This window comes from Rosa rugosa, chromosome 4, assembly GCF_958449725.1.
Source record: "Rosa rugosa chromosome 4, drRosRugo1.1, whole genome shotgun sequence".
Taxonomy (NCBI): Eukaryota; Viridiplantae; Streptophyta; class Magnoliopsida; order Rosales; family Rosaceae; genus Rosa; species Rosa rugosa.
In genome coordinates this window covers 30287227-30314895 of record NC_084823.1, presented here as the reverse complement: position 1 = coordinate 30314895, position 27669 = coordinate 30287227, and the positions used below count along the sequence as shown (strand labels likewise).

General features: G+C 37.9%; 5 protein-coding genes, 1 non-coding gene and 1 pseudogene across 7 annotated transcripts; 2 read left to right on the top strand and 5 right to left on the bottom strand.

The window, feature by feature from the left end:
• Positions 1-4579: 4579 nt before the first annotated feature.
• Positions 4580-6198, top strand: LOC133745738 (outer envelope pore protein 21B, chloroplastic-like). Its single transcript, XM_062173860.1, has 5 exons — positions 4580-4758; positions 4862-4936; positions 5072-5224; positions 5327-5425; positions 5973-6198. Exons 1-5 carry the CDS (start codon positions 4666-4668, stop codon positions 6054-6056), a joined length of 504 nt encoding a protein of 167 aa, XP_062029844.1. The 5' UTR covers positions 4580-4665; the 3' UTR covers positions 6057-6198.
• Positions 6199-8080: 1882 nt separating this feature from the next.
• On the bottom strand, positions 8081-9686 carry LOC133744630 (acyltransferase Pun1-like; annotated as a pseudogene).
• A 9-nt stretch (positions 9687-9695) lies between these two features.
• Positions 9696-10386, bottom strand: LOC133742872 (uncharacterized). The gene is made up of 2 exons (XM_062170555.1): positions 9996-10386; positions 9696-9923 (listed from the first exon to the last, which is right to left on the bottom strand). The coding sequence occupies exons 1-2, from the start codon at positions 10225-10227 to the stop codon at positions 9748-9750; spliced, it is 408 nt and encodes a 135-aa protein (XP_062026539.1). The 5' UTR covers positions 10228-10386; the 3' UTR covers positions 9696-9747.
• A 2839-nt stretch (positions 10387-13225) lies between these two features.
• On the bottom strand, positions 13226-14923 carry LOC133706846 (acyltransferase Pun1-like). The gene has a single exon (XM_062132399.1). It carries the CDS (start codon positions 14829-14831, stop codon positions 13389-13391), a length of 1443 nt encoding a protein of 480 aa, XP_061988383.1. The 5' UTR covers positions 14832-14923; the 3' UTR covers positions 13226-13388.
• A 1491-nt stretch (positions 14924-16414) lies between these two features.
• Positions 16415-16486, bottom strand: TRNAW-CCA (transfer RNA tryptophan (anticodon CCA)). The gene has a single exon. It is a non-coding gene; the product is annotated as a tRNA-Trp (tRNA).
• Positions 16487-17156: 670 nt separating this feature from the next.
• Positions 17157-20529, bottom strand: LOC133745758 (GDP-mannose transporter GONST3). The gene is made up of 6 exons (XM_062173876.1): positions 20260-20529; positions 20031-20144; positions 19811-19850; positions 19190-19265; positions 18907-19107; positions 17157-18715 (listed from the first exon to the last, which is right to left on the bottom strand). Exons 1-6 carry the CDS (start codon positions 20267-20269, stop codon positions 17591-17593), a joined length of 1566 nt encoding a protein of 521 aa, XP_062029860.1. The 5' UTR covers positions 20270-20529; the 3' UTR covers positions 17157-17590.
• A 927-nt stretch (positions 20530-21456) lies between these two features.
• On the top strand, positions 21457-23408 carry LOC133745159 (protein MULTIPLE CHLOROPLAST DIVISION SITE 1). 2 transcript variants are annotated; one of them, XM_062173155.1, is made up of 5 exons: positions 21457-21613; positions 21745-22014; positions 22149-22315; positions 22459-22825; positions 22933-23408. In XM_062173155.1, exons 1-5 carry the CDS (start codon positions 21569-21571, stop codon positions 23134-23136), a joined length of 1053 nt encoding a protein of 350 aa, XP_062029139.1. In that variant the 5' UTR covers positions 21457-21568; the 3' UTR covers positions 23137-23408. The 2 variants fall into 2 exon arrangements, with proteins under 2 accessions (XP_062029139.1, XP_062029140.1); XM_062173156.1 differs by having other exon boundaries at positions 21474-21613; positions 21766-22014.
• The last annotated feature ends 4261 nt before the right edge of the window (positions 23409-27669 follow it).

The following is a 27669-nucleotide window of genomic DNA, read 5'->3' as shown; positions in this document are numbered from 1 at the left end:
GTCCCCACTATGTCTCATCTCGATCCCTACTAAAGTGACGAGATCACACATCTGCTGCAAATATGCCTGCAAGGAAGTACGTCCCTACGAGAGGACGTAGCGCCACCCTACACGGAGGTAGGCATGGCGCCAACGCCAAAGAGTGTGGCACTCTGGCGTTACAGGTCATGGCCCCAACTAGGATGCGTGGGAGGCCCGTGGGTTCGAAGGATACTTTGGCACATTCCAATCCTTTGATCATTAAGACTCAAAATCCGTCCCATGAGTATCTTCCGGGTTATGGTTATCGTTGGGGGACGCCTCAACGTCAGAACCTATTCCTGAGAATATAGAGCTCTATGAAAATTACACTAGTGTACATGAGACGTGGGATAGAAACTCCATCACAATTGATGATGTAGTTGCGCATTTCATCGCGCATGAGTTTGTTGAGTCCGATGATATCGAACCACGCTCCGTTGATGAATGAATGCCAACGTAGAGAAATTTGGCCTAAATGGGAAGATGCGATCCAGGTTAAGATGGATTCTCTAACGAAGAGGAAGGTTTTCGAGCCAGTGATGCCAACACTTCCTATCATAAAACTTGTTGACTAATGGGTCTTCGTTAGAAAGCGTGGTGAGAAAAAGAGATGACAATCTCGCCTTATGGTGCAAGACTTCTCACAAAACGCCCTGAAATCGACTACGATGAGACATATTATCTCGTAATGGATGTCATTGCACTCCACTACTCTATCAGTTTGGTAGTTTCCAAATAACTGATCATGCAGCTTACGAATGTGGTCACTACGTATCTCTATGGGGATTTAGATACGGAATATACATGAAGGTTCATGGTGAACTTCATTTACCCAAGTCAAGTGGCTCTAGACCACGGAGCGCGTTTACAATAAGATTGAAACGCTCACTAAAATGACTACTTGATTGGGAAGGGATATGCCCGCGCGTTTCCATAACAAGTTTCGGATTCTATCGCGGTTCATGTTAGACATGATCTTCATTGGAAGCCCTTAAAGAGTTAAGGGAAACCGGTGAACACTTGAAATCCGAGTTTAAGATGAAGGATTTTGGGAGAACACGATTATGTCTCAGTTTGAAACTTGAGCATCGTGTTGATAGATGCTTAGGCATTTTGACAAGGTCAAGCCTTTAAGCACCCCCATGATCGTTCGTAGTCTTGTTCCTGAAAATGATCCTCTTCGCCTGAAGGATGATGACGAAGATGTGCTAGAGGCAGAAGTGTCTTACATGAGTACAATAGGCGCATTATTGTACTTACCCCAATGCACAAGACCAGACATCTCATTTGCAGTGAACTTGTTAGCTAGATATAGCTCTGCGCCAACGCGACGCCATTGGATTGGTGTAAAAGATATCTTTCGATACTAGAGATGTACGACTGATATAGGCATGCATGCTTTATCCCTACAGAGAGAAGATGGATTCGGACTCATCACACACCAAGAACGCCGCCAACATTGGCCTGCGTCCTCTATTCTCATCCCAAAACGACATGTGTTTTGGAAGGTTTTGCTGATATTGGGTATCTCTCTGACCCACACAAAGGTCATTCCCAAACTGGTTAAGTGTTCACCATGGGTAAAGACCATGATATCTTGGAGGTCTACATAACAGACCCTAGTCGCTATATCTTCAGACAATGCAGAGATTATTGCTCTTCACGAAGTGGTTTGTGAATGTATATGGATTGGATCCATAATTACGCATGTTCGAACAATTGTGGTTTGAAGTCTACCACAGATGAGCCTACAAGCATTTAGGACAATGCTGCTTATCTTCAATAAGTGAAGCAATGCTACATCAAATGCGACAACACCAAGCATAATCAGCAACAACAGACTCTCCTCAAGATCAAAGGGAACTAGGTTCGATCTAAGGACAGTGTGACAGACTTGCTCACTAAGTCATTGCCTAAATTTCACTTTCGAGAAACGTGTTGGTAGCATCGTTTGCGGAAGTCATCTGAACTCCTATGACCATAGTCATCAGGGGGAGATGCAGACATCACGGGGAGATGTCTACACGTATGGTCTCGAAACGTGAAGGGTGTGTTGTGCTCTTTTTCCCCTTCGACCGAGGTTATTTTTGTCCCACTGGGTTTTTGTTATTCGGCAAGGTTTTTAATGAGGCAACGAGAGGAGCACCACGTTTGGGCGACACAAGGGGGGGTGTTCAAGTAAATCCAGATTATGTGTCTGGCCCAAACTCTAGGTTACTTGACCTAGTGGTAATAGGGTTTATCTAGAAGAATCTTAGAGATTCCTAGTCAATGTATGATTACCTTTCCTTGTACAATTCAGATTCTATGCATTGTAATCCTCTATATAAAGAGGCCCCTATTATCAATGAAAGTACGACTCAATTCTCTCCCAATTTCCGTTTCCCTAAAACATTATTTAATTTGTCTTTCAAAATAAAAAAATCTGTGATTTTTTTCTTTGCTATAAATTAGTCTACCAAGCACACATGTCCGCTTTTCTCACATAGTAACAAAAAACTGAAAAAGCAACTTCATTCCCAGATCTTATGAACAATAAAACTAGCGATACAACCAAGCAGACTCTTAATATAAACTTCGGGTCCGGATCAAGGGGCATATTATTTGACACAATTTTTTACACTTACTTTTGTCCCTTAGATCTTAGTTGATCAAATGATTGTTATTAAATGTGAGTATGATTTGGCAAGTGACATGGTAATAATATTATTTTCCAATCAAAAAGATAATAAATTTAGTTAAACAAAATTCTTTTTATAAAGAAAATCAAAGAAAAAGTTTTACTTGATTGAAGTTGAACTGTAGAAGAAGAATAACAGAGGATAGCAAGAAGAATCCCATGATTCATTTCGAAGCAAATTCAAAGCAGAAATAGCACGAATCTTAAATCAAAATTGCACAGTAAAAAAAAAAGAAAAAAAAAAGCAGATTCCTGAACACTATACCATCAATACTCTATTAATTCCATATATGAACACCGCCGACTAGCACAAATGCATGCAGTAGAAATAGAAATTAAAAAAACCTTCATTCTCAGAACACCAAGCTGGCCTTCATGTCAAAGATGTGTGTTCCCCTTCAAATAAAAACACAACCTCTTCAAAAAAAAGAACACCAAATCTGAGGTCATATCAAATTAAAAATCCACATCTCTTTACAAAAAAAAAAAAAAAATACCCAAGATCATCTTCTTCTTGAAGAAAGGGAAAAGAAGAGTTTAGATATGGATGTAGTTCATTACGAATCATAGTATTTGATTCCTTCCTATATATTCTAAAAGCAAAGAATTAGGATTTGCTTAGGTCCCTAATCTCACTGCATAGATATTAACTTGATCGATTGCTTTGCCTATTGGTTAAGGCATTCAATTAAGAAGATTCATTTGGTTATTTAAAAAGACAGATTAGATGTGGATTTTGAATTTGATATGACCTCAGATTGGTGTTTTTATTTGAAAAAAGGAGCACACCTCTTTGCCATGAACCTGGGTTTTTCTTTTCAAACACTCATGTTCTTCTGGAGTTGGATCACATAAAACATTTTTCTTTGATTTTCTTTATAAAAAAAAATTGTTTAACTAAATTTATTTATCTTTTTGGTTGGAGAATAATTTTATTGCCATGTCACTTGCCAAATCATACTCACAACTAATAACAACCATTTGATCAATTTAGATCTAAAGGATAAAATTAAGTGTAAAAAATTGTGTCAAATAATGTGTCCCTTGATCCGGACCCATAAACTTCAACTCGTAAAATTTTAACAAATTAATAGGACTTGATATGGATAAAACATGAATCGAATACTAAAAATAGATATATTATCCCTCCAAAGCACTGAGAAGCTCTATTTTATATAGACAAGAAAAAGAACTTGCTGTTCCAATCAAGCATAACATAGTAAATTCTATGTCCATAACAGATTCATTACAAAATGATGAGTTATAGGTAAGCGAACCTTCATCAATGTATCGTTCGGATTGTTTCATGAGCACGCCGATGAAAAGAACAGTAGAGGTGGAGTTGAATTGTCTGTTATACCACATGCACCGAGTTGAATTGTGATTCTGTGATGAATTGGCCTGTGTGTGTAGTGATGCGATAGAGAAGGAGAGAGTGACAACTTTAGTTTTAGTTATAGTGACACGATGAGTTTAAAATGCTTCAATGACATATTTCATAAAATATAGGAAATGTAGAGTATAGAAAGATCATATTGCTCTCAGTTTTTAATTAAATGGAGTTATCCACGAAATCCAAATCTGTATGTTTACAATTTTGGATAGTGGTTGAGCGTCCAGGTTGGAGCGCTTGATCCACAAGGTTATTGTTTTGTTGCTAGGCGGAGGAAACATTCTGACAAGACCTCCCAACTGCAGATTACTGTGGTCCTTTGTTAAAAGCTTCAGAATACCGCAGGACTTGGTCAAAAAAATAAATAAAATAAAATATAAGTTAAGGGAATAAAGTAAAAAGTAAAAAGTTAAAAAAAGAAAAAAGAAAAAAAAGAAAAAACACACTATACTCGTGGTCTTTATTCCCAGAGATAGGGACTCGAAGTGTTTGTGAAGTCTTTTGTTTCTCCGCCATATCCAGTTATCTAGGGTTTCGAATTTCATTGCTCTCAAAACTCCAAAACCTCCGAATGGAGACCTCTCTCAGATACGGTGGAGATTCCAAAGCTCTCAGAATCCACGCCAAGCAGAAGTTACCTCTCGATTCCAAAACCCGTTTGCAGGTACCCATTTCACTTCACTCCCCAATTCCTCTCTGTTTCAATTTCAATTCCCTAGTTCACTGTAATTCAATGATTGCTGTTCCTTTTATTAATTCTGCTTCAGGTTCATGGAGAGCTAGACACTAGAGTTGGAGCTCCAACTTATTTTACTGCTCTTGTTAGGCGCTTCTACCCAGATGTATGTTATTGAGTTTAAACCCAATACTTTTTCTTAGGGGGGTTTAGTGTTAGAGTTATCAAGTTTATTCCTTTCTTGAAGTTTAATCATTTGTTATTGACATGCTTGGAAAATGACAATGCAATTCGATTATAGTTTTACACTAGCATTGGAGCTGGATTGCATTATGATAAGCGTGATAAGCTTCGCTACACTCTCCGCGGGAAGAAGGCATTCCCTGTGACGACGGATGGCCTGTTGAGCTTTAGTGTTAAGGGAAAATATGATCTTGACAAAGATTTTAGAGAGGTTGGTATCGAGTGATGTTATTGCCGAAATGTGATGTCTAGGTTGTGGAGAGTTGGAACCTTTTGTGTATGTGTTGATGTTGGCTGTGATTTCTTTTGACAGAGAGGATCCAAAGGAGCAGCTGAATTGTCCTGGTGCATTTTAAACTTTCAGAAGGACCAAGATGTCAGGTTTAAAGTTGGGTATGACTTGATTGAAAAGGTAATGTTACCTAGCTCTAATTCATATGATTCTGTGCGTCCTGTTTTTCATTGTTGGGATCATTTGTTCCGAATTCATATATCCCAGCACTAGTTTTAATCTGATGACCAATTGATTGACAACCTCAGAACAATGTAAACAATTTTCTGTTGGCTCTATAAGGCCCTGGTTGGATATAGTTATTTGGAGCTGTGGATTTGGATTTGAAATCTTCAAATTCGAAAGTTATTTCAAATCCTCACTTGGCCACACGAAAAAGCCTGATCGCTCCTCACTCCTCCTTCCTCCCTGCTCCCTTAATTTCTTTTGTCTTTCTCTCATCTTTCTCTTTCCTTTCTTTCTCTTCAAAATTTTGTTTACAAAGGGAGCTCAGATTATTTAACCTTGTTGTTCCCCTTTTGAATGGCTGAAGGAAAGACTGGACTTACTGGATCAATTCAATTCCACGCTCGAGTCTTTTCTCTCTGTTTCCCCATTTTTAGGGTCACTCCAATATGTTTTGGTGTTAACTTTCTGGGGCTTATTCAATTTGTCTCCCCCTTTTCAGGTTCCATATGCTCAGATCAGGGAAAACAATTGGACACTCAATGCTGATTTTAATGGTAGATGGAATGTGAGATTTGACTTGTGAGAAGCGAAAGTTAGAATGCTTTTTTTGGAGGTGACATTTGTTTCTGCAAAACATGTTGTATTCTATTTGCTTGTAGTGAGAGTCACTTTGATGAAATTTATTAGTGAAAAATGAAATTGCCATATTAGCTGGCCATTATTGATACCTTTCTTTTGTGATTTCGCTCTCCATAACTCTCTACCTTGCCACGTCTCTGGCGTTTTTATGGCAATTCCTGATGCTGTCATGGATTGTTAAAAATTTTGTGATTCTGATGCTAAACTATGTAGTGTGTAGCTGATGCTTTGTCTCTGGTTGGTGTGAGTTACATTTTGCACCTAAATAAGGTGGTAATAATATATATACGTGGCAGTATGGTGGTGCTGGCTGAAATAACAGAGCCGATTCTGTAGCTTGGAAAACGGTTTTTTTTTTTTTTTTTTTTTTACTGAAACTTTGCTATCCCAGGCTTAATCTTTTCGTCGTTCTCGATTATTGACTTGGGCTTGGTAAAGTTAGATTGGGTATCCGGCATTGCACAATTAGGAGAAAGAACTGCTGCATGAAAGAAATGATCTTCAATTGGAGGGAAAACCTCTGCCTTGAAAAGGCATCAGTTAATTTGGTGAATGAGGACACTCGTTCATAAGTGACGAAGACTTTCCACTTAGGCCATCTCGAACTCTGGGCTAAGGAGTTGGTATAGCTCAAAAAACACTATTTTCCATCTCCAACCCAAGGCTATGCTATAACAAAAAACTGATTTGGGGGGCTACAAGGGCCAAGGGCTGGGCTAAACATGGCCCTTTGTTTAGCCCTTGGGCTTCTTCTTCGTGGGGACCACGCTGGTGGCCCAAAATTCTGATGAACAAAACTAATGGCTGAGATTGAAGTCAGCTAGCTGTTAAAGACTAGCCATTGATTTATTTATTTTAATTTTTTTTTTTCAGTTTGAAATGTAACGGTAAATTTTGAAAAAAATAATTTAAAAAATATAAATATTCATATAAATACCTCCTCACTCTCATTTTCATTTCTCACGTTCACTCATATTTTTTTCTACCTCTTCACTAAAATTTAATAAAGAATCCGAATAATTGCTTACAACGTGACACATGGCACGATCTAAAAAATTAATAACATTTGATCAAAAAAATAATTATATAAGAGTGAAAATAGTAGCATAGTTATAAAATACTATATATTAATACATAATGAAAAACAATAAAATATCATGACATTTAAACTTATAGCCCTAAGGGTTAGAGATGGTAGAAATTATAGCCCTTACTATTTACATGAATAGTGATTATCGGGGGCTAAAATTTAGCCAAGGGGCTATTTTTAGCCCCCCACAGCTGGAGATGGCCTTACAACACTTATGCCAATAGACCAAATGGTACTAGGTTTTAGAAGTTTTGGTGTAGTTTTGGTATTTGCACAGGTAATTTGGATATGAGGGTTATTACATTTTTTTTTTTAGAAGAAAAGAAAAGGCATTACAAAGAAAACCCTCTTGGGCAACCAAAACTAAACTGATCCCAATAGTGCGCTGAAAGCAGGGAGACTGTTAAGCCAAATTCTCGGAGTCGATCCATGACCAGTAGCAGTAATAGCATTCGCCAGAAAATTCGCTTCTTGAAGCACATGAGAGAAAGAGATGCTTGAAAAGGAGCTTGCAATAGAGGGTTATTACATTTTATTCTACTCTACTCATTATTTTTTCTGAAGTGTGGTATTATGTGTGAGAAGCTTATTTGTGAGACCACGATATGTTCTTTTGTAATACTACTACTATTTTAATAAAAAACATTAAAAAAAATAAAACCAGAAAAACTAGGATAGAAATGTTTCATGATTTGCGAGGTAGTTAGATAAAGTTTAACATCATATTCCATAGTCTTGGAATAAGACCTTTAACCGATGGACAGTTAAGGCATTACTCACCAAGCATCTAATGCCAGCTTATGTAGCAACTAGATAATGTTGTGTCATTTTCTTTTTATTACATTGGACGGGAAATAAAATCCCGCTCTAGTGTAGTCTTAACCTAATTTATGAACCCCTCTCACCATTTGAACTAACCTCAAGGATAAGGAATAAAGGGCAAACACTAATCAAGTTTCATGACCAAACGTAAAGAACAGACTTTGGCATACTTGTTCAATAACACTTGGAATATTTTACAATATTACACTTGAAAGGAAAAAAAAAAAAAAAAAAAAGGTGGAAGGCGGAGCTCCTCGTGACACTCAAAAATGGCCATTTCTTGTTGATCAAGTGTCACCCAAGCTTCAATACCATCACCACTTTTTGTGTCCAGCAGCAAAATAAAGTTTTTGTGTTCACTTGGGCTAGAAACCCAGGTAGGTTTTCCCCACCCGAAATCGATTTCATACAGAGGGAACTTGTACTCCTGTAGAGGTTGATGCCCTTTTATGCTTTATAAAGATCAGCATTTTCTCTTATTGACTCAGACACTACCAAGAATCGGCCGTCACCTTTAAATCTGTTTGCTTTTTCCTTGCAGAAGTCTATCAACCCTTTCTTCATACTGATCACCACAACTCGTGTATTTCGGTCTCATTTTCTTTGAATAACAAGGAAAGCGCCCAAAACCAGTTCCCCATTTCGTTTTCGGGTACCTCTGGTACCATTCTATGCGCAAGTTTACCATTTGGGATAGTACCATTAGCCTTGAAGTAGTATCTCCATCAGGCTTGGATTGATGAAAAGCAGCAAGAGCACATTTCAAGATGATTGCCAGAACTAGTTATCCGTTTGTCGGGGTGAACTTTTGGCTTCTACTACCAATTTCAGCCTTGAGACTTGCCATCTTTGACACATTAAACATGAACATTCTTGTGGTTAAAGTTTGAGTTGGGATCCGTCCCATGAAGTTGTGCATGGCAGACAAGTCTTTAGTCGGCAACAAAGTTTCTCCATTAAACTCTGGTAGCACTAGTTGATGGTACTCACCGCGATTTATAGCTGCCCAGAAGCGTACAAATGTGTGAAGGGATGTTCCATCTGCAATCTTATGTAAAGGGGATACAGCAACAACTATTCCTCCGCAGTTGAAAACACTGATTTGAACAAGCAAGACACAGGTACCCAAGGCTAACTGAGCAGTTTTAGAATTATGTTTTGCCATGAATTGGTTAAATAACTTAGGATAACGTTGTTTAAGAAAACCTAACAGCTGACACTTAACCTGGGCTTCAACAAAATATACCCCTTCATTGTTGCACTCGATGGACGCAGTACCTTTGAGACATGCAGCTAGCAAGTGGATAGAAGTGAACCAAGTTTTTAGGATAGAGAAGCTTGCAAGAGCTTAGAAGTAGTCTCGAAAACTTTCGAAAGTGTAACATCATGATCACAGTGGTTGGTGGTAGGGGTGTAGAAATACAGGATGGCTCCGTATAAGGTAGGAGGAAGAAGTTGGTCCAAAAGAGAGAGCTTGAGATATCTGTTGTGATCAATGTTTTCAAATGCGAAAGCGAAGGCGAAGGCAACCGCCTAGAGCCTCGCGAGGTGAGTGCCTCAAGGCGTTGAGGCGACCGCCTTTCCCGTAATAATTATAATAATACATTACATTTATAAATAATATGAATATACTTAAATAAGGTTCCAAATAAGCACTCCCATAACATTAAATTCAATAATACACAGTTTCATACTAAATTAATTCGAAAAATAACACTGCACTTCATTCTTCCAAATCATAATTATCATATCCATCCATACCCACATGAATGTCATCACAATCATCAATGTTCAATGCTGTATCAGTGTGTGGAGGCAAAGTAAGGTCTTCTATCTCATCATCTTCATCCCTAAGTAATGCAGCAAATTTTCTCATTTTCTTCTTGGATCTTACCTTACCTAGATATAAGATTTGAGATTAAAATTATTTGATATATATGTATATAAATATATAGTAAACTAGATACTTACTTGAGCTTTCATCATTTTTTCTTTTAGGAGAAGGTGAGTAAGAAGCATGAAGATCGTGCCCATCAAATCCTAAATCATCCAAGATCGGCTCCTCTAGTGGCTCCACATGAATAGGCATTCTAGTTGACAAACCTTGTTCATAACATTCAATTGGCACATTCCTTATAGCATCGACCTCAAATAGATCATCTTCAAGCCAAGAAAGATCACCTGGAAGAACCAGATCTTCCATCTCCGAAATCCATTCACCATGGAAATCAATTTCTTTCACTAATATAGGATCAAGCAGCTTCTTTGCATTTCTTCTAATGTTTCACTCTCTTAGTAAAGAGTTGTACTTCATATAAACCAATGCATTTAGCCTTTTATGTTCAAGTCTATTCCTTTTTTTTTTTTTTGTGAATCTAAAACCAACATAAAAATAAAAATAGATATTAGAAACATTCAACCTATTATATAATTGGACCACTTAATAACAATTAACCAAATAACCTTACCGACTCAAATGTGCTCCAATTCCTCTCACATCCTGATGCACGTACTACATGTCAGGCTAAGGACACGAATAGCAAACTTCGTCAATTCAGGCGTTTCCTAGAAGAAAACGGCGTTGCTTGTGAATCCTTATTTCTTCTAGGTCTCTTTAACCCCTAAACCCTAAAAATAAAATAAAATGAATAACAAACCATGCTGATCTAATATCACAAGCAAATCAATGCACCAATAGACCAAGAATTGAATATGAAAGAAAAGAAAGTAGCTGAACAAGACTTGAAAAAAAAAAAAAAAAAGAAGAGCAAACCATACTGATCTAATATCACAAGCAAAGAACGCACCAACAGACCAAACTAAACAAAATTGGGATGGGAACAAGACTTGAACCAATCAAATCAACACTTGAATACAAAGAAAAAAGTAAAAAAAAATTGAGATTGGTACCTTGTAGACATACCAGCTACGCTTCTCAATCTGATAGATGTCAACTGCATTCTGGGGTTAAAGAGACCTAGAAGAAAACGGCGTTGTATGGGGAATAAAATAAAAAAAATTGTCAAAACGACGTCGTTCTGACGGAAAGAAAAAGAAAAAAAAAAACCTCGCGACTTCTTCTTGCTCGCTCTCCTGCCTGAGGTGCCGCCTCTGTAAAAAGTGACTCTCCATCACCTGGACAACGGCTTTTTCAACAACACGTCTGAGTTTGATCTGGCGAAGCTTTTTCCGGTCGCCTCACACCAGAGAGCGCCCTGGGCTCGCCTCGGCGGCCTTTGCAAACATTGATTGCTCACGTGGAATCCATCCATCAATATTCATCAGATCTAACTAGTGTCCTACGATGTCCAAAATAAATATAGGAAAGACTTGCCATTTGCCAAAAGTAGATAGACAGTACAATATATTTTGGTGGATCCTTTAGGTCATCTAATACAAGCTAAATTTAGACAAAAAAAAATAAAATTGTTCAGTATATGTGCAATAAAACGCCATGTTTAATATTTTACAAGAAACTTGCAAATGAGCTGTAATTGAGGCATGTAGAGTAACATGTAGGTTGAAAAACTTTACACAACTAACCAGATCAAGAGCTGATGAAAGCCTTCATCCCACAAAAATCCCCTTAGAAAGAAGGGTCGACTTGGAACAGCTGTGTAAAGCTCAGCAGGCCAATATAAAATAGAATCATCCTGACTTACCAGCTGCACAAGGAAATGCCCGACTGTATAATTTGTCAATGTACAGTTGTATACATTGATAAATATTGATATTAAGTACAAAGAAGTGTATATCTAGCTCCAAAGGTGCAGCCAGAAGTTTCTCACAAGAATGGTCACCTTCAATTTATGATTCTATTAAGGAACCAGGGAGAAAACACTCATCATGATTCAACCTTATCTTTCTAATATCTTATTAATCTTATGAACACCCTTGTTTGTGATTCTTGTATTAACTCAGCAGTAATCACTAGCATACTCATGTAACTGGTTAAGAGAACTTAACTTCCATAGAATAAGAACAACAAGAGGATAAAGTCGAAATAAGAAAACAATTTTTTTTTTTTTGGCAAAGTTAAAGGAGAAGTGCAAGGTATTCAAGGGAAACCAATAGTCCACAGAAGTTGTCAATGACTTACATTCACATCCCTAGGGAGGGCAATTTTTGACTGGCCAAAGAAATAGCCAATGCCACCCAACAAATTTTCAATAGCAGCCTTACCAGCAATAATAGATTCAGGATCAACCTGCAAGAATAATACATGAGTTCAGAAGTTTGTTGCGAAATAACATTTACGCACATTAAGTGAAACTTCAAGAAGAAGTTATATGAATTCTCATGATGTTTACCAATCAAATCAACACTTGAATACAAAGAAAAAAGAAAAGAAAAAAAATTGAGATCGGTACCTGGTAGACACACCAGCTGTGCTTCTCAATCTGATAGATGTCCATTAATTGCGTTCTGGGGTTAAAGAGACCTAGAAGAAAACAGCGTCGAATAAAAAAAAAATTGTTGGTGGTGTGTGATAAAAGTGTCGGTGGAGTGTTAAAAAAAAAAAAAAAAAGTGTCGGTGGAGATATAATTTGTCTACTCAAAAAAATATCTTTGGTTGCATTTCCAAAATGTTCATCACTACTATTTATTTACATCATATTTTCTCATTTAAACTAAATAAATTAATAAAATATTCAATGAACAGTAACTGACCCAGTGACCCAAACATAACTGGTGGAAACAGATGTCCAGTGGCAGTGAACAGTGTACTGACCTAGTGACCCAATGACCTGGTAACCCTGACTTATTAACCCAACGGGTGAACTTGCTCTAATCTGAAGAAAGCATGAGCCTTTGTTTCATCTGAGAACCTTTCATGAGATGTTCCTTGCTTAGCTCTTGAAGGATTGTAAAATTCTCGATCTATTACTGTTTGAGTTTATGGGGAGTATATGCGTTCATATGTGTTGCATACATGCCTTTGTGCTTTGAGATGATTGAGGACTATGTGGAGATTTGTGCCATCTTTGATATAAGTGGTTACAATTAGGACGGAAGCTATTCTGCAGTCTTATCTAGATTAAAACTACTTTGCAATTCTAAATCTGAAGTTTGAAGTTGTTAGTCTTGTTACAATGTTACTCATCATCCTATTAATCTAGAAATATATCCCCCTCTCACCACTTGAGGTAAAACTAAATAAAGAGCAAACACTAATTAAGTTTCATAATTAACCAAACATGAAGAACAAACTTTGCCATAAATTCAGTAACACTTTGACTCTACAATATTACACATTTTATTATCACTAAAAAAATAATAATAAAACTGAGGAAGATATATATGCACATCTTAGAGTTGCGTCTTTGATATGAACTGGAAAATGTGATTGGAAGATAATTCAAACTAATTAACGACGCTGGGATTAACGGAGCTGAATGCAAGGAGCTCCTCGTGACACTCAAAAATGGCCATTTCTTGTTGATCAAGTGTCACCCAAGCTTCAATACCATCACCACTTTTTGTGTCCAGCAGCAAAATAAAGTTTTTGTGTTCACTTGGGCTAGAAACCCAGGTAGGTTTTCCCCACCCGAAATCGATTTCATACAGAGGGAACTTGCACACACTTGTACTCCTGTAGAGGTTGATGCCCTTTTCTGCTGTATAAAGATCAGCCTTTTCTCTCATAGACTCAGACACCACCAAGAATCCGTCATCACCTTTAAATCTGTTTGCTTTCTCCTTGCAGAAGTTTGTCAATCCTTTATTCATATTGATCACCAACTCGTGTATTTCTGTCTCATTTTCTTTGAATAACAGGGAAAGCGCCCAAAACCAGTTCCCCATTTCGTTTTCGGGTACTTCTGGTACAATTCTTCTGCGCAAGTTTACCATTTGGGACAATACTGTTAGCCTTGAAGTAGTATCTCCATCAGGCTTGGATTGATGAGAAGCAGCAAGAGCACATTTTAAGATGATTGCCAGAACGAGTTGTCCGTTCGTCGGGGTGAACTTTTGGATTCTACTCCCAATTTCAGCCTTGAGACTTGCCATCTTTGACACATCAAACACGAACCTTCTTGTGGTTAAAGTTTGAGTTGGGATTGGTCCTAAGAAGTTGTGCATGGTGGACAAGTCTTTAGTCGGCAACAAAGTCGCTCCATTAAACTTCGGTAGAACTAGTTGATGGTACTCCCCGCGATTTATAGCAGCCCATAATCGTACAAATGTGTGGAGGGATATTCCATCTGCAATCTTGTGTGAAGGGGATACAGCAACAACTATTCCTCCGCAGTTGAAAACACTGATTTGAACAAGTAAGACACAAGTACCCAAGGCTATCTGAGCAGTTTTAGAATCATGTTCTGCCATGAATTTTTTAAGTAACTCAGGATCAGGTTGTTTAAGAAAATCTGAAAGCTGACACCTAACTCGGGCTTCAACAAAATGTGCGCCTTCATCGTTGCACTCAATGGACGCAGTGCCTTTGAGACGGCCAGCGAGTGGATAGTAGTGAACCAAGGTTTCGGATAGAGAAGCTTGTAAGCGCTTAGAAGTAGTCTCAGAAACTTTCGAAAGTGCAACATCATGATCACAGTGGTTGGTGGTAGGGGTGTAGAAATACAGGATGGTTCCATATACGGTAGGAGGAAGAAGTTGGTCCAAAAGAGAGAGTTTGAGATATCTATTTTGATGAGGAGTTGGAGATGATGGTTTGATGGATTTTCTTGAGGTGATTTCTACCAGTGAATGCATGGAGCATTTGAATCCATACTGTCTAATTGGATAGACACTGCTTGTGCAGTAGGCGCTTACAACTCTCTGAAACTTTGAAAGAAAAGTCACCATTGTTAGCTCTAGCTACTACTGCTGGTCTAGACTATATAAAGAACACACCACTGGTCCTCTGGACGATCAAGTAGTCTATTAACTATTTGAACTCTTCGCTTTGATTCCTTCAATAATCTTGCTTTGTTTTGTTAATTACTTGATGTTATAGACTCTTCTTGCACGTAAACTAGTTGACAACAGTATTCATCATTAAGTCAACTAAAAATTCATTCATTATTGCTTGCACCTATATATAGTAGCAAATTAGCTAGTTTTAGTCATAATCTGATTATAGAAAGAATGTGACAAATCTTAATCATGGATTCATCTATTATTTATTTGCCAATTGAGCAGAAGTCTTCAGAATCGACGTAACTACGTAAGGATGGGTGGAGAAGTCTTCAATTATAGTATTATTAATTTCAACCATATATATATCCAGGATGAGTTTCATTTATCCATTTACCATATAAGAAAGAAAGTTAATGCATAAGTTCGTAAATAAAATTACCAACAGATCGAGTAAACCTCATTAAAAGGACAACTCAATTTTAACTTCTTATGTGTTTTCTTATGATGAGTTTTTTTTTTTCAAGAAAGAAAGAAAGTTAGGTTTGGACCGTTTGGTACATCGTTGAAAAAGTTTTCATTTTCTAATTACAGTAGTAATTAGTTTTAGCCATATGTACCGAATGAGTTTTGCTTATTCAATTTACATCTACAATCTAACAAAGAAAGGTAATGCATAAGCTACTGAATCTCTTAAAATTCACGTACGGATTAGTAAACCTCATGAAAAAGAGTAATTCTTACTTAACTTTTTCGAGTTTTGATGTTTTGTAAGGTAAAGGTTTAGGTCACTTATCAAGTATGGACGTTTTAGTAATTATACTAGTTTTGATTCCAATTCAGGATAAATTGTTACAATATCGTTTATAGTTAATAAACAGCATAATCAAAATGATTCATTCTGATACCAATTCATTTTCTCTCACGTTCATGAATTTCTCAATTCCAAGTGTGTAACCTTGCCATGAAATTAGCTTATCTCAAGATATGGCTGAAGGAGATATATGAGAAGCTATTCTTCATGCTGATGACATGTTTTATACGCCAAGAAATATCACACTTTTCATGTGGAGTTGCCTTCAACTTTGATAAATTAGTATCCTTTTTCTATGACTTTGAAAAGGTTGTCCCGCAGAGCATGCAGTAGCTTCAGCAAGCTACACGCTAACTAGACTGACATTTCTTGAACCTGAAACTTCAAATAATACAAAACAATTGTTTATAATTTCCATTAAAAAACGTCATATTAACCAACAAATTCAATATGAAAAAAAACAAAAACAACTTAATTTTAATCTCAAAAGTCTGTCTCCAGAATAAAAAAGAGAGCATCGTTTGAAACTTTAAATAAAACAAAACAATGGCTGGTCCACATTATAGTTCCAGAAAAGGCATATTGGTAACGAATTCAATATGTTGGAAACTTGGAATATGATAAAACAACTCAATTTTAATCTCTTTTGTCTGTCTCCAGAAGAACAGAGAGAGCAAATCAATATGTTGAATGGGAAAAAAAAAAAAAAATCAAAAAATGAACCTGACGTGAATCGAACACGCAACCTTCTGATCTGGAGTCAGACGCGCTACCATTGCGCCACAGATCCCACATACATGTTTATCTATCTCAGCATATAATTAACCACACTCTGCTCATCTGGTGGAAACCACATTACAGAGACGCATACTGCAGCAAAAAGTTTAACTATAATCGGATCATTTGTACTAAATTTTCAGTTGATTTCACTTAATACCGCAATTACATGAAAAAGGAATACTAACTGGCTACAAGTAGCGAATTCCTGACATTTTCTTGTTCCCCTGTACTAAACTATAACTTCAACTTTGTGAAGGACAAACATTTACTGATTCACGTTTCGAAGCTCCATAAAAATGTCAATTGGGATGCTGAATGCTGATCCTAACCCTTGTTTCATATGTTACCACGAAAAGCTAGCCATAACTACCTCGTGGATGTTAATTTCTACTACCGAATCCCTTTTCAAGCAAAATATATATGCATCAGAATATGTGCAAGTATTAAGAATATAGATTGCCAGGCAGCAAAGTAATGTTGATTTCTGGATAGCAAGACTTCAAGTCTTCTTCATGTCCATATAAGTTCTCCTCCTCCTAACTATACATTCACAGAGGAAGATAATATTTGATGTTTGGATTTGGATTTGGACAACTTCAGTTGCACTATCAAAGGCATTACAAACTTGGGACAAAAATAAATTAATAGCTAAACAAAACAGGTGACTTATTTTCTGCAACTGAAACATCAAACATGCAAATTTTACCTACTAGATACACATTGAGTAGATTCAACAATTACATTGTCATAGCACTAAGCCTTCAGGATATATGAAGAAAATTCTGATATAAGAGCACGTCTCCATATCAACAAATAAGGCATTGCTATTGGAACTATTCGATCGATCTATGTTTACAAATGGTATTTCATCTTTTTCACTATGGACTACCGAATCAATCTAGGTTTACAAAACAAATCAATACAATATTTTGTCTTATCAGGGTTTTCCAAGTCATATCCAATACTCATCTCAACCCAAATGTCAAACAAGGATATTCTGTGAAACAAAAACCATCTTAAAGTCATCTCAACGAGAAGTTGCCAATGGAGACTTAGCAATGAAGAATGCAGCTCTGCAGAAAATAGAATGCCGAAGCAACCGAACAAGACAATATTACCTTGAAGGAGACTTCTCATTTCCTCGTTCATTTCCCATAGCCCATGTGTCTTTGTTGTTTCTTTCTGAGCTGCTGTTCATTTCAATTAACTTTTGTCGTTCTTCGTCAGTCTGTTGTGCCTTTACTTCATTCACAACTTTGGGCTTGTTGCTTGTAGATTGCTGATACATAACACCACCTGCCATACATATCAATAACCCCACAGTACCAACAAGTGTCGAATGCTTCTCCCAAATAACCAGATTAATCACAACCGTTAATAGCTTATTCACAATACCCAGAACAGTAAATCCAGTTGCAGAAATAGCCCTCCGGCAAGAAAACCCAAAGAAAGAGATGGATAAACCAAATAAACACGATAACCCCACTGGCAAAATCACCCCAAACGAGTACCAATCTGATTCATCTGTGATTTCATGCTTAATCTTCTTCAATTCACCCATTACAAGTAGTTCCAATGGGAACAGTAGAAGAGCTTCAAGATTGTTGTACAATACAAGACCCCATGTATTTAAACCAATGGTCATTACCACATGCTTTATGTATACAAAATCAATGGACATGCTTATCAAGTAAGCTAGAGCCCAACTATAAGCCGTGACAGTGAACTGGTAATCTGTTAGCACATAAATCACACTTCCTCCAAAAATAGTCCCGAGTGAGATCCATGTCCTCATTGATGGCCATGGCTGGTGCAAGAAGAGAGTCTCTCCAATTGCAACAAAGATGGGAACGACTGATCGAAACACAATGAAAGTGTCAACATTAGCATGCAGAAGGAGCTCGCTGTTGGTGAAGAGAGAGAGGTAGAATATAATTGCGGCTGGTAGGAACCGCCACATAGTAAGGAGGTCAAGCGAGTCATACTCTATGAACTTAAACCAGCCACAGAGGAGGACCCCAACAGCACTTGTAAAATACTGTAAAGCAGTCAGTGCCCCAGGATAAGGAAATTTTACCACAGCCCATTTGTTGATGATGGAAAGCAATGACGCAGATAAGCAGTAACCAGCAGCTATTCCATAGACTGAGATGTGCTGGAGTAAAATACTGTACCAGTTTGATTGGATGGTAACAGCAGGGGGAGTAGAACCATCCTGGTCTTCACTGACTTCAGGATTCTGCACATCATTATTATCAAAATATCTACCCTAGAATTAATATTTGCAAGTCCACCAAACAAAAACATGCTATGACATATTATGAAGATAAAATACAATGATAAGTTGGCAGGATGCAGATTTCCAGGAAAACTTATTGGCATATTATGAAACAAATGCTTAACAAAAGAGTATAGCAAGAATAACAGCACCTTTCTCTTGAGTGCTTCAGCTTCATCCACCTTCCCAATTTCACCAAGGGCATCCACTTGCTTAAGCAAGTTCTTTAACTTTTCCTCCAGGACAAATAACTGTTCAGACTTGTTAGTTGGCAAGGGAGTTGGTGATGTAGGTTCCCCCTCCAGAGAACGTCGTTCTCGTTCACGCCTTACTCTTCTATCTAAATCCATCACCTGCAGGGCAAGAAGAGTATGACAAAGAACTATAGGTACAAAACAATAGATCGCCGAGACAACAGTAAGACATGCAACCTACCAATATCTCACAAAACTGTGCAAGTTCAGCTTCAAACTTGGGCACGTATTCGTCATGTCTTGGGGACTTCTCAAAACTAAATCATTAAAACAGAAATGAGAAAACATAACCACAGCCCAGCAGGGAACAAGAAAAGAAAAAGAAAAAAGCAGGTTATGGATTATGATACAAGATTATTAGCTTTACGTATGATTTAAGGGGAAGCATACTACTTTCCATTAGCATAACTATTTAGCGAATTGAAATACATAAGACACTACATTGCATGCAAATATTCTAGTCATCTAGCTCAATATTGGAAGCTACAGATTCTTCTTCCCTACTATGAAGAAAATGATAAAGACGCTTACATCACTTGGATTAAAATAAAGAACAGAAACAGCAAGAGCTTAAAATACCTCGGACTGCAAAATAAACTCTCCTTCCAAACAAATGCAACTATTATTCATAGAAAAGAAATTTTTTTTTTCTTTAGAACAAATTACGCTACACAATCAAACTAACATGCAAAACAATAAACATCTTATGATTTGCATTCAAACTAAATATACAACTAAACCGCGAATAACATTTCCAATAAGAGAATCCTACTCTAAACAAGAATGAAATCCAGCTACTCACCTTTCTTTCAGTTTCGGGTCATGTATCCTATAGCATGGTCCTGAAACAAAAACCAAAACCTCACTGTTAGGCTGTCAAAACCTCCCACATTGCAAACATATGAAAAGAACATGAATCAAAAACCAAAATTTCGAATCATGATTCAAACAATTCTTTTCCTAGGTCTTCTCAGCAACCAAATCTAGTGCTAGAAAATGTGGGGATTCAAATAGAAACTGACCTAGATCGCTTCGGGTACCGGCGAAAAGATCATGAGGGCAAAAACGAACCATGTAGTGCCCACAAGCCTCCTTATCATCCCATTCAATTTTCCTGTGCCCCTTTCCCTCTTCCTCTGAAACTCACCCAGAAACAGTGACGCAAAATCAAATTCAAATTGAGCAGAAATGTAAATCCATTGCAACCCAATTATAACATCCAAAAGGTTCATTAGGGTTTATGAGATATACCTGTTGCCATAGGTTCCACCAACAGAGAAGGATTTTCAATCCACAAGGGTTCGAAATTGAAAGAAAATTAAGAAAAAGAAGTAATTTTGGTTGGAGAGAAGGAAAACCAGAGGGGTTTGTAGCAGAGACTGTAAGTGAGGATTGGGCAATGAAGTAGCTCCGACAGCGCTAAGCCCCAATAGGGTTTGCTGTCAAGGGTAGATTTTTCTCAGAGAGAGAGAGAGAGAGAGATCCGGTGGTGGAATATGCTATATACATTTTCATGGGGAGCCGACGAAGCTTTGCTTAAGGGTAATTTTGGAGTATTTTGCTATTTACTCCAGTGCTAATTTTACTATTTCCGATCCCATTTTCTCTTTTGCACTTTTCCAAATTGTTTATTTATTTATTATTATTTATTTTTTTTAAGGAAATTTGGTGTCAATCTATTAATGCAAAAATGTGGTTAACAATACACAATGACCATTTGTAACGGGCACGATCGATTTGCGTCACTGCTTATGAAGCCTTAGAGCAACCGACATAAAGGTGATCAAGCGTTTTTGAGGAGCACAAAGTAACCAGTAATCTGATACTACTTGGTTTTTATTCGAGCAATTTAAGATCCAACCCGAATTTATTCATAAACCTTTGGGACCACTCTACTCAGAGGGGGCTGCCCCAAAAGCAGCTAACATCAGAACCCTAGGACTAACAGCCCAAAGCCAATGATAAAATTTGGGTTGCGATGATCTGGGACACAGGCTTATGATTATGGTTCTTAAGAGTTTGTCTGCTTTGGTCCAAGTTTTTGACACCCTTGACCGCCTTTGATTTCTTGGGAGTATCACCTTAGTTTGGCTTGGAAATCCTCCTAGGGTGTATCTCTCTGGTTACAACCACCACGTTTACAGTTATAGATATAGTTATAGTGATTACCACATTCACACTGCTCAGCATCAGTGTAGTTTTGGTTATTCATGTCTTGATTACTTTTCAGTTTAGATGCACATTTTGTTTTGTTTCATTACTTTTCATTCAATCATCTTGCACTGTATAATGTTCATTATCAGATGGTCGTCATTCCTTAAACCAAGAAAACAAACAAAAAAACGAATTCATAAAAAGAAATTTTTTTTTTTGAGTGAAGTAAATATTTATTATTTGGTGAACTTTTGACTCTTGAGTGGTAACTTGGTAAAAGTTGCATTTGTTGAGCCCTACCAATTACCAATGGCACCCGAGTCTCTGGCACAAATGGTAACATCTGCAAAACCATTCATAGAGGTTCATTCTCTCAAAGTATGATACTGAAGCACTCCATCATCTAATGGCTTCCACTTCGACTCTCCAATTCCACTCCCTTTCCTTCCAGGTATTTCTTTCTGCAAAATCTTCTTCCTTCCTTTGTTTATACGTCTTATCAATCGTTCCAACCAAAATTAACATAATTATTTGCATTCATTTCTCACCGATTCAATCCTGTGTTTGATTTCTGAATCATAGACCTCAATTTGGGTCTCAAAGCATCAAACACCTGCATTGGTACTAAAGTTTAGACCCGAACTCGGGTCCAGTAACGGTCGGTTCATCTGGGCTCGACGGCTAAAACCCACTCACAGGTTCCTACTTAGAGCCATTGACGGCTCAGGTAGCTCTAATGGTGAAAACCCTAATGCCCATAATGATGAGAACTACAAGTATACCATAAACCTCAAAGACCCAGTTGACAAGTTCCACGGAATGATCAGCTCAGTCTCTCCCATTGTTTTCAAGGTAACCTTCATATATCAAATAGGGGTTTATATAATGATGGGTTTGTTAGGATTATACAGGGTTTTTGTTCTGGGTTTATATTTATAGCCAGTGTCTGCACATTAGCAACATTTTGACAACTTGATAATAATCAGATACGACAACGAGTGGGATCGAATTTGGCAATTGGTTTATGTATTGCAACTGCATTTTTGGTGGTTGCTCTGAGAGTATTCATGGTCAGGAAGTCGAAGAACAATCGTCAAGGCTCTGTAGCTGATCTTGTCAGACGTGGTCAGCTTAGGTCCGATAGAAGAGGCATGTATGATTCCCAATCCTTTCAACACTTTTCTCTCTTTGTGTTTGTATAAGCTTCTACAGGAGATTACTGTGAAACACTGTTGAGTTCTGATTGTTTGCTTATGTTGCATTGTTTCCGTACTTGGATGATGCTCAATCTGACAGTTCGAAGCCTCTCATGTACGATGACCCATTCAATAATCCATTGGTTAAAGTTGGTAAGGGAAATTCGACTATAGAGATGTGTGGAAAGGTTTATCGCCTTGCCCCAATTACTCTTACGAAAGAGGAACAAGCTATCCATCGAAAGAGGAGGTCGCGGGCATACCAGTGGAAGAGACCGACAATGTTCCTTAAAGAAGGGGATTCGATACCTGCTGATGTTGACCCGGATACAATTAGGTGGATTCCTTCCAATCATCCTTTTGCAACCACTGCCGGTGACATTGATGAAGACTTGGCACAGACCAATGTGTATCAGAAACATGGTGTACCGTATCGAATTCAGGCTGAGCATGAAGCACTGCAGAGAGTAAGTAGTACATTATGGTTGTGACTCGAAAAAGAAAAGAATCTTCATGACTCTGCCTATTGCAATAATGCTCAACTTCATAATTTTTTTGTGATTTTGTATGGTAGGAGCAAAAGGAGAGCAGGTTAGTGATGGACTCTAGCAATGCTACAGATCCTGTGAAAGCATTCAAGTCGGGTCCCAAGTCACCCGAGCATGGGGAAGAAAACCTCATCAGTAATGAAGGTGGTGACTCCAAGCCACCCTTATCAGAACGTGCCTCAAATTCCTCCAGTAGCATGTCATCCTCCGAGGAAAGGCATAAGCCCTGAATTTAAATCTGGGCTTCTATTTCTGCCATTCAGTGATGATTGGAATTCTGAGTTGTAGTTAGCAGGTCAAGATGTCAATTGCAATTGCAATTGCAACTTGATGTAGCTACTTTAGATATCCGGTTTTAAAAGTTCAGGTCGGCCTGTAAATAGGATCTAGTTTCATCTCTGAAATATACTGTTTTATAGATGACAATTTAATATTCTAGAATTGTGCACTCTGTTTATCTGATTTCACTCTCAAATGCCCTGACTTGGTATCTATCATCAAACTGAATCATGCACCTGTTTGTTGACGTTGTTACCATGATAAGCATGTTCTTGATGGTACTCGGTAACTCGGATGATTTGATTTTGATTTGCCATCTTTTGCGGTTACTTGTTCTTTCTTGCTTACAGCACATGGTGAGCAAGAAAACATCGTAGTGATTTGCATACTCAGTTGGGCAAGCCATGTGCTATCTACTACTTTGCTAAAGGCTAGGTAATAATTTCATATCATAAGGGGATTGAAGAGGTAAATATATATTGATGATGTCACTTGATCTGCCGGTGCCTAAACGTTTGGCAAAAACTTCTTTTTGCATTTAGCAACAGTAATTTCAGCTGCATTTAGCCGTCAGTGTAATAGATTCATTTCTTGTATATTAGGCTCGATAATTGAGGTTTGTAGTTGTATGACGCTCATAGGTACCTGCTGTTACATTAGTTTCTGGCATCCAATTTCAAGACTATGGTTACATAACTAGTACAGTAGCCAGAGCATCACTCTCACTGGTTGTTCTCAAATCAGCACTACGAATGACAATAGGCTTTCTGGCCTTGTTTGACTCAACATCACCCAAATAAGGTTCTTCTTACAGGAGGTAAAATGAGAGTAGTGACACTCTAAAATTGAAAAGTACCATTCTAAAAATGGTTACCTGTGAAGTTGTGCCGAGGTATGCCTAGTTGAAGCCGGCGTGTCACAGGTTTGACGACCTCCATAGTTTGAGCTTTTTCAGAAGTTATAGAACATACTCCATCTTCATGGAACACACGATTGCATTGTTTACATTTTCCAATTAAATTTTCAAAAAAGAAGGGAACTTTTTGTTCAACATCTTGAGCAAACTTGAGAGGCTTTTTTTCAAGAAGAAGGGTTTCGAAATATCATGCGAAATCCCAACCTTTGCAACCTGTAGAGTCAAAAAGTTTGTGCTCAAGAACAAGGTACTTGCCTGCCGCAGATGCTACATTTTGGACAGTCATTCTTTTCCCAAAAGCCGAACGCATGTCCTAACTCTAAATGTGTCCCTTTCTTAGCTCTGTCTTCGATCTTTATTATAATTTACAATTACTATGAACCTTCGAGTATAATTACATTTGCCATTTTAACTCCACCAACAAGGTGCCAATAAGTTATTAGCAGTAGTTGGCCACGGACTAAAAGAGGAAGTATGGAACACGTAATGTTTATTATGTAGCAATTGGTTAACCAATTAACAATTAGATAACTCGTAATTTGTAACATTTATAGCATAACAACTAGAGAAGGTTGCAAATGGCAACAGTACAACGTACAAGTTGAGTTTGCTGCGTAAACTCGCTAAATGAATATGATGGCATCGAGTGTGAGGTTAGGATGTGAGAGCTTTGGCTCTTTCTCTTGATTTCGTACATTTCAATTAGTGCTCTCGAATCTAAGACGGTAATAGTGTTGCTCATAGTATAACAAAATACACACTTGACTGATTGTGGCATAGACTAAGTATGAGAGTTTTGGCTCTTCCGATTTTGTGTCTTCAATTAGTGCCCCAAGTTTGAAACAGTAATAGTGTCGCTCGTGGTATAATTATAGACGAAGTTGTTATGTTCTTGAGATATAAACTGAAGATGAGTGCTTCTCGGGCACTTCTCAAGACTGCATTATTAATTATTTATCCCTAATTATTAATCAAAACCTATTGGTAATCCCTCTTTCTAAATAATATCGTCTCTTAGCTTAGAATTTCGCTGAAGAATTCATGCGTTTTTAACAAAAAGCAAATTTAGCTACCCTATAATGAAATCATTTTGATAAAACAATATGACCGACTTATTCATAGCAAACAGGCTCTTAGAAAGTGACTGATATATATATATATATATATATATATATATATATATATATATATAGACACACACACATATAATTACAAGTCAATATCTTCAGTCTTTCCTAGTGAGAGAGATGAAAGTGGCGCAAGCAATGCCATGTGAGTGTGTGACATTGATTGATAATGAGATTAGAGTGGAAACTAGGACAAGTTTCATTGATTAATCGAATAAATAGATACAGAATTGTAATTACTTATTTTATTTATTTATTTAAATTTTTGGCATGAGAACTTTCATAACAAAAACAACAAAGGAACAAAGAAAACATCAGCCCATACTAAGAGCCCTCAGAAGAGGGAGGGCAGGGCAATTTATCTTGAAGACTCAGAGCTGATCAGCTGATCCCATATTTCCATATTAATATTCTCTTTGTCAAACATATTTTTTTTCCGATGATTTCTTTGTCAAACATATTTCTTATTTTGTTCAAACAGTCATTGCATTCTCCATCACTAACATAATATTATCCGGCCTTCTAGATAACTATATAGGGAAAATTTTGCAAACAGTACACCAAGTAAAGGCTACTAATAATTCTTATACATAAAGTTTCAAACCGATCATTTTGGTACACGGACTCTCAAGCCCGACCCACTATGTAGACTCGACGTCATTGACATCGTTAATCATTGTGTCATTTTTCATTTGTCTGAGGGTAATTAAGTACTTTTGTCAATTTCCTCTCTCTGACTCTCTTGACTGTACGTGAGACTCTCTCTTGTTCCACAGACCCACTACTCTCTCCATCCATGGCCGCCGCGACCGGAAGCTTATCAAGCCGGAGATGAGCCGCCACCAGAAGGTCGGCTCCATACCTTTCCACCACCTCTAGAAGGCCCACGACTCTCAGTCTCTCTCAAACCCCAAAATTTCCATAATGGAAAAGCCCCAAAATGAAGAACCAACCCAAAATCAAAGAATCCCAGAATTCCAGTCACCGAAATCTCCATGTCGCTGGCTCCGCCCTCCTCCTCCTCCTTTGATTCTCGTTTGCTTGATCTGAAATAGTTAGTGGCTCACACTTTCCCCTTTCTCTCTCTCAGCTCAGGGTTTCTACCTCTCCTTTCTCTCTCAAAGCTTTAAACAACTTTTTGGTGGGGGCAGTGCTGATAAAACTTCCATCTCAAGTTCAAAGTCCAGGAAGAGAAAGATGAAGAGGATTTCTGAAATTGAAGAGACTAGCCTAGTGATATCACCGACAGTGAAAGAGAGCAATGCTTCCAGTCTAGGAAATGGTGATGGTGGAAATGAAGGAATGATTGAAATAGGCGCTGAGTCGAGAGAGAGGAAGAACATTAGGTACTTGTCTTACCCATACGTAAACTGGGGGCAGAAAGGATTGTCTGCGGAAGGAATGGCAACAACTACTGATGGTGGACACCTTCAAATTTTAAAAGCACCGGTGAGAAATTCTGGAGGAAATGGCATAGGAGGTTTACTGGTGTGAAATGTGAATAACATATCTGGTAATTCAAATGTGAAAAATACATCTTCTGCTGAGTTGCTTTCTGAATTCTACTTTGCAGCCATCGGCTGCCAGTATCCGATTGAAAATAAAGCATTTGATTCAGTTGCTTGGTTCATCTCTAACTTCAGGATATCAGTATTTCATGACGAGCCCATTTGTGAAACCTACAGTAAGAACATGGCTGGTCAGGATGAGGATAAAGATGCCGAACCTTGCCTGTTGGAAAATGGTGGTCAGAATTAGGCTAAATCTGAGGTTGGAATTGCAGAGGTGATCGGGATTGGGAGGGAGGAAGAGAGATGGGTGCCCATAGTGAGAGAGAGAGAGAGAGAGAGAGCGCTGGGTGCCCAGAGAAAGAAAGCCGGGTGCTCAGAGTAAAAAACTGAAAAGACCATAATACCCCTCAAATTAACGGCGTCATTGACGTCGTGTCTACATAGTGGGTCGGGCTCGAGAGTTCGTGTACCAAAATGATCAGTTTGAAACTTTATGTAAAATAATTATTAGTGGCCTTTACTTGGTGTACTGTTTGTGAAATTTTCCCTAACTATATATAGAGAATAATCTGACATAGATTTTTTTTTTTGAAGGAAAGTACGGATATTTTATTCAAAATCATGAAGTGGGAGTACATTCTTGTAACACAAGATCAATGATACAAGGAGGAGCAGCTCCCTGCCAAGTTGCTTGCTGTTTCGACTCAAAAGCAAGATTAGCCAGTCTGTGAGCAATCCTATTACAGGTTCTGGGTGCAAACGTGAGCCAGACCCCAGGCATGGCCTCCAACTCCCTCTAAATGTCTAGAACTAGGCTACTCATCTCAGATAGATCTACTGCTGTACCGGTTATTTCCTGAACAACTACTAGGCAATCAGTCTCAAGAATGACATTCCTTAGGTGCATATTTTTGATAAACTGCAAGCCCT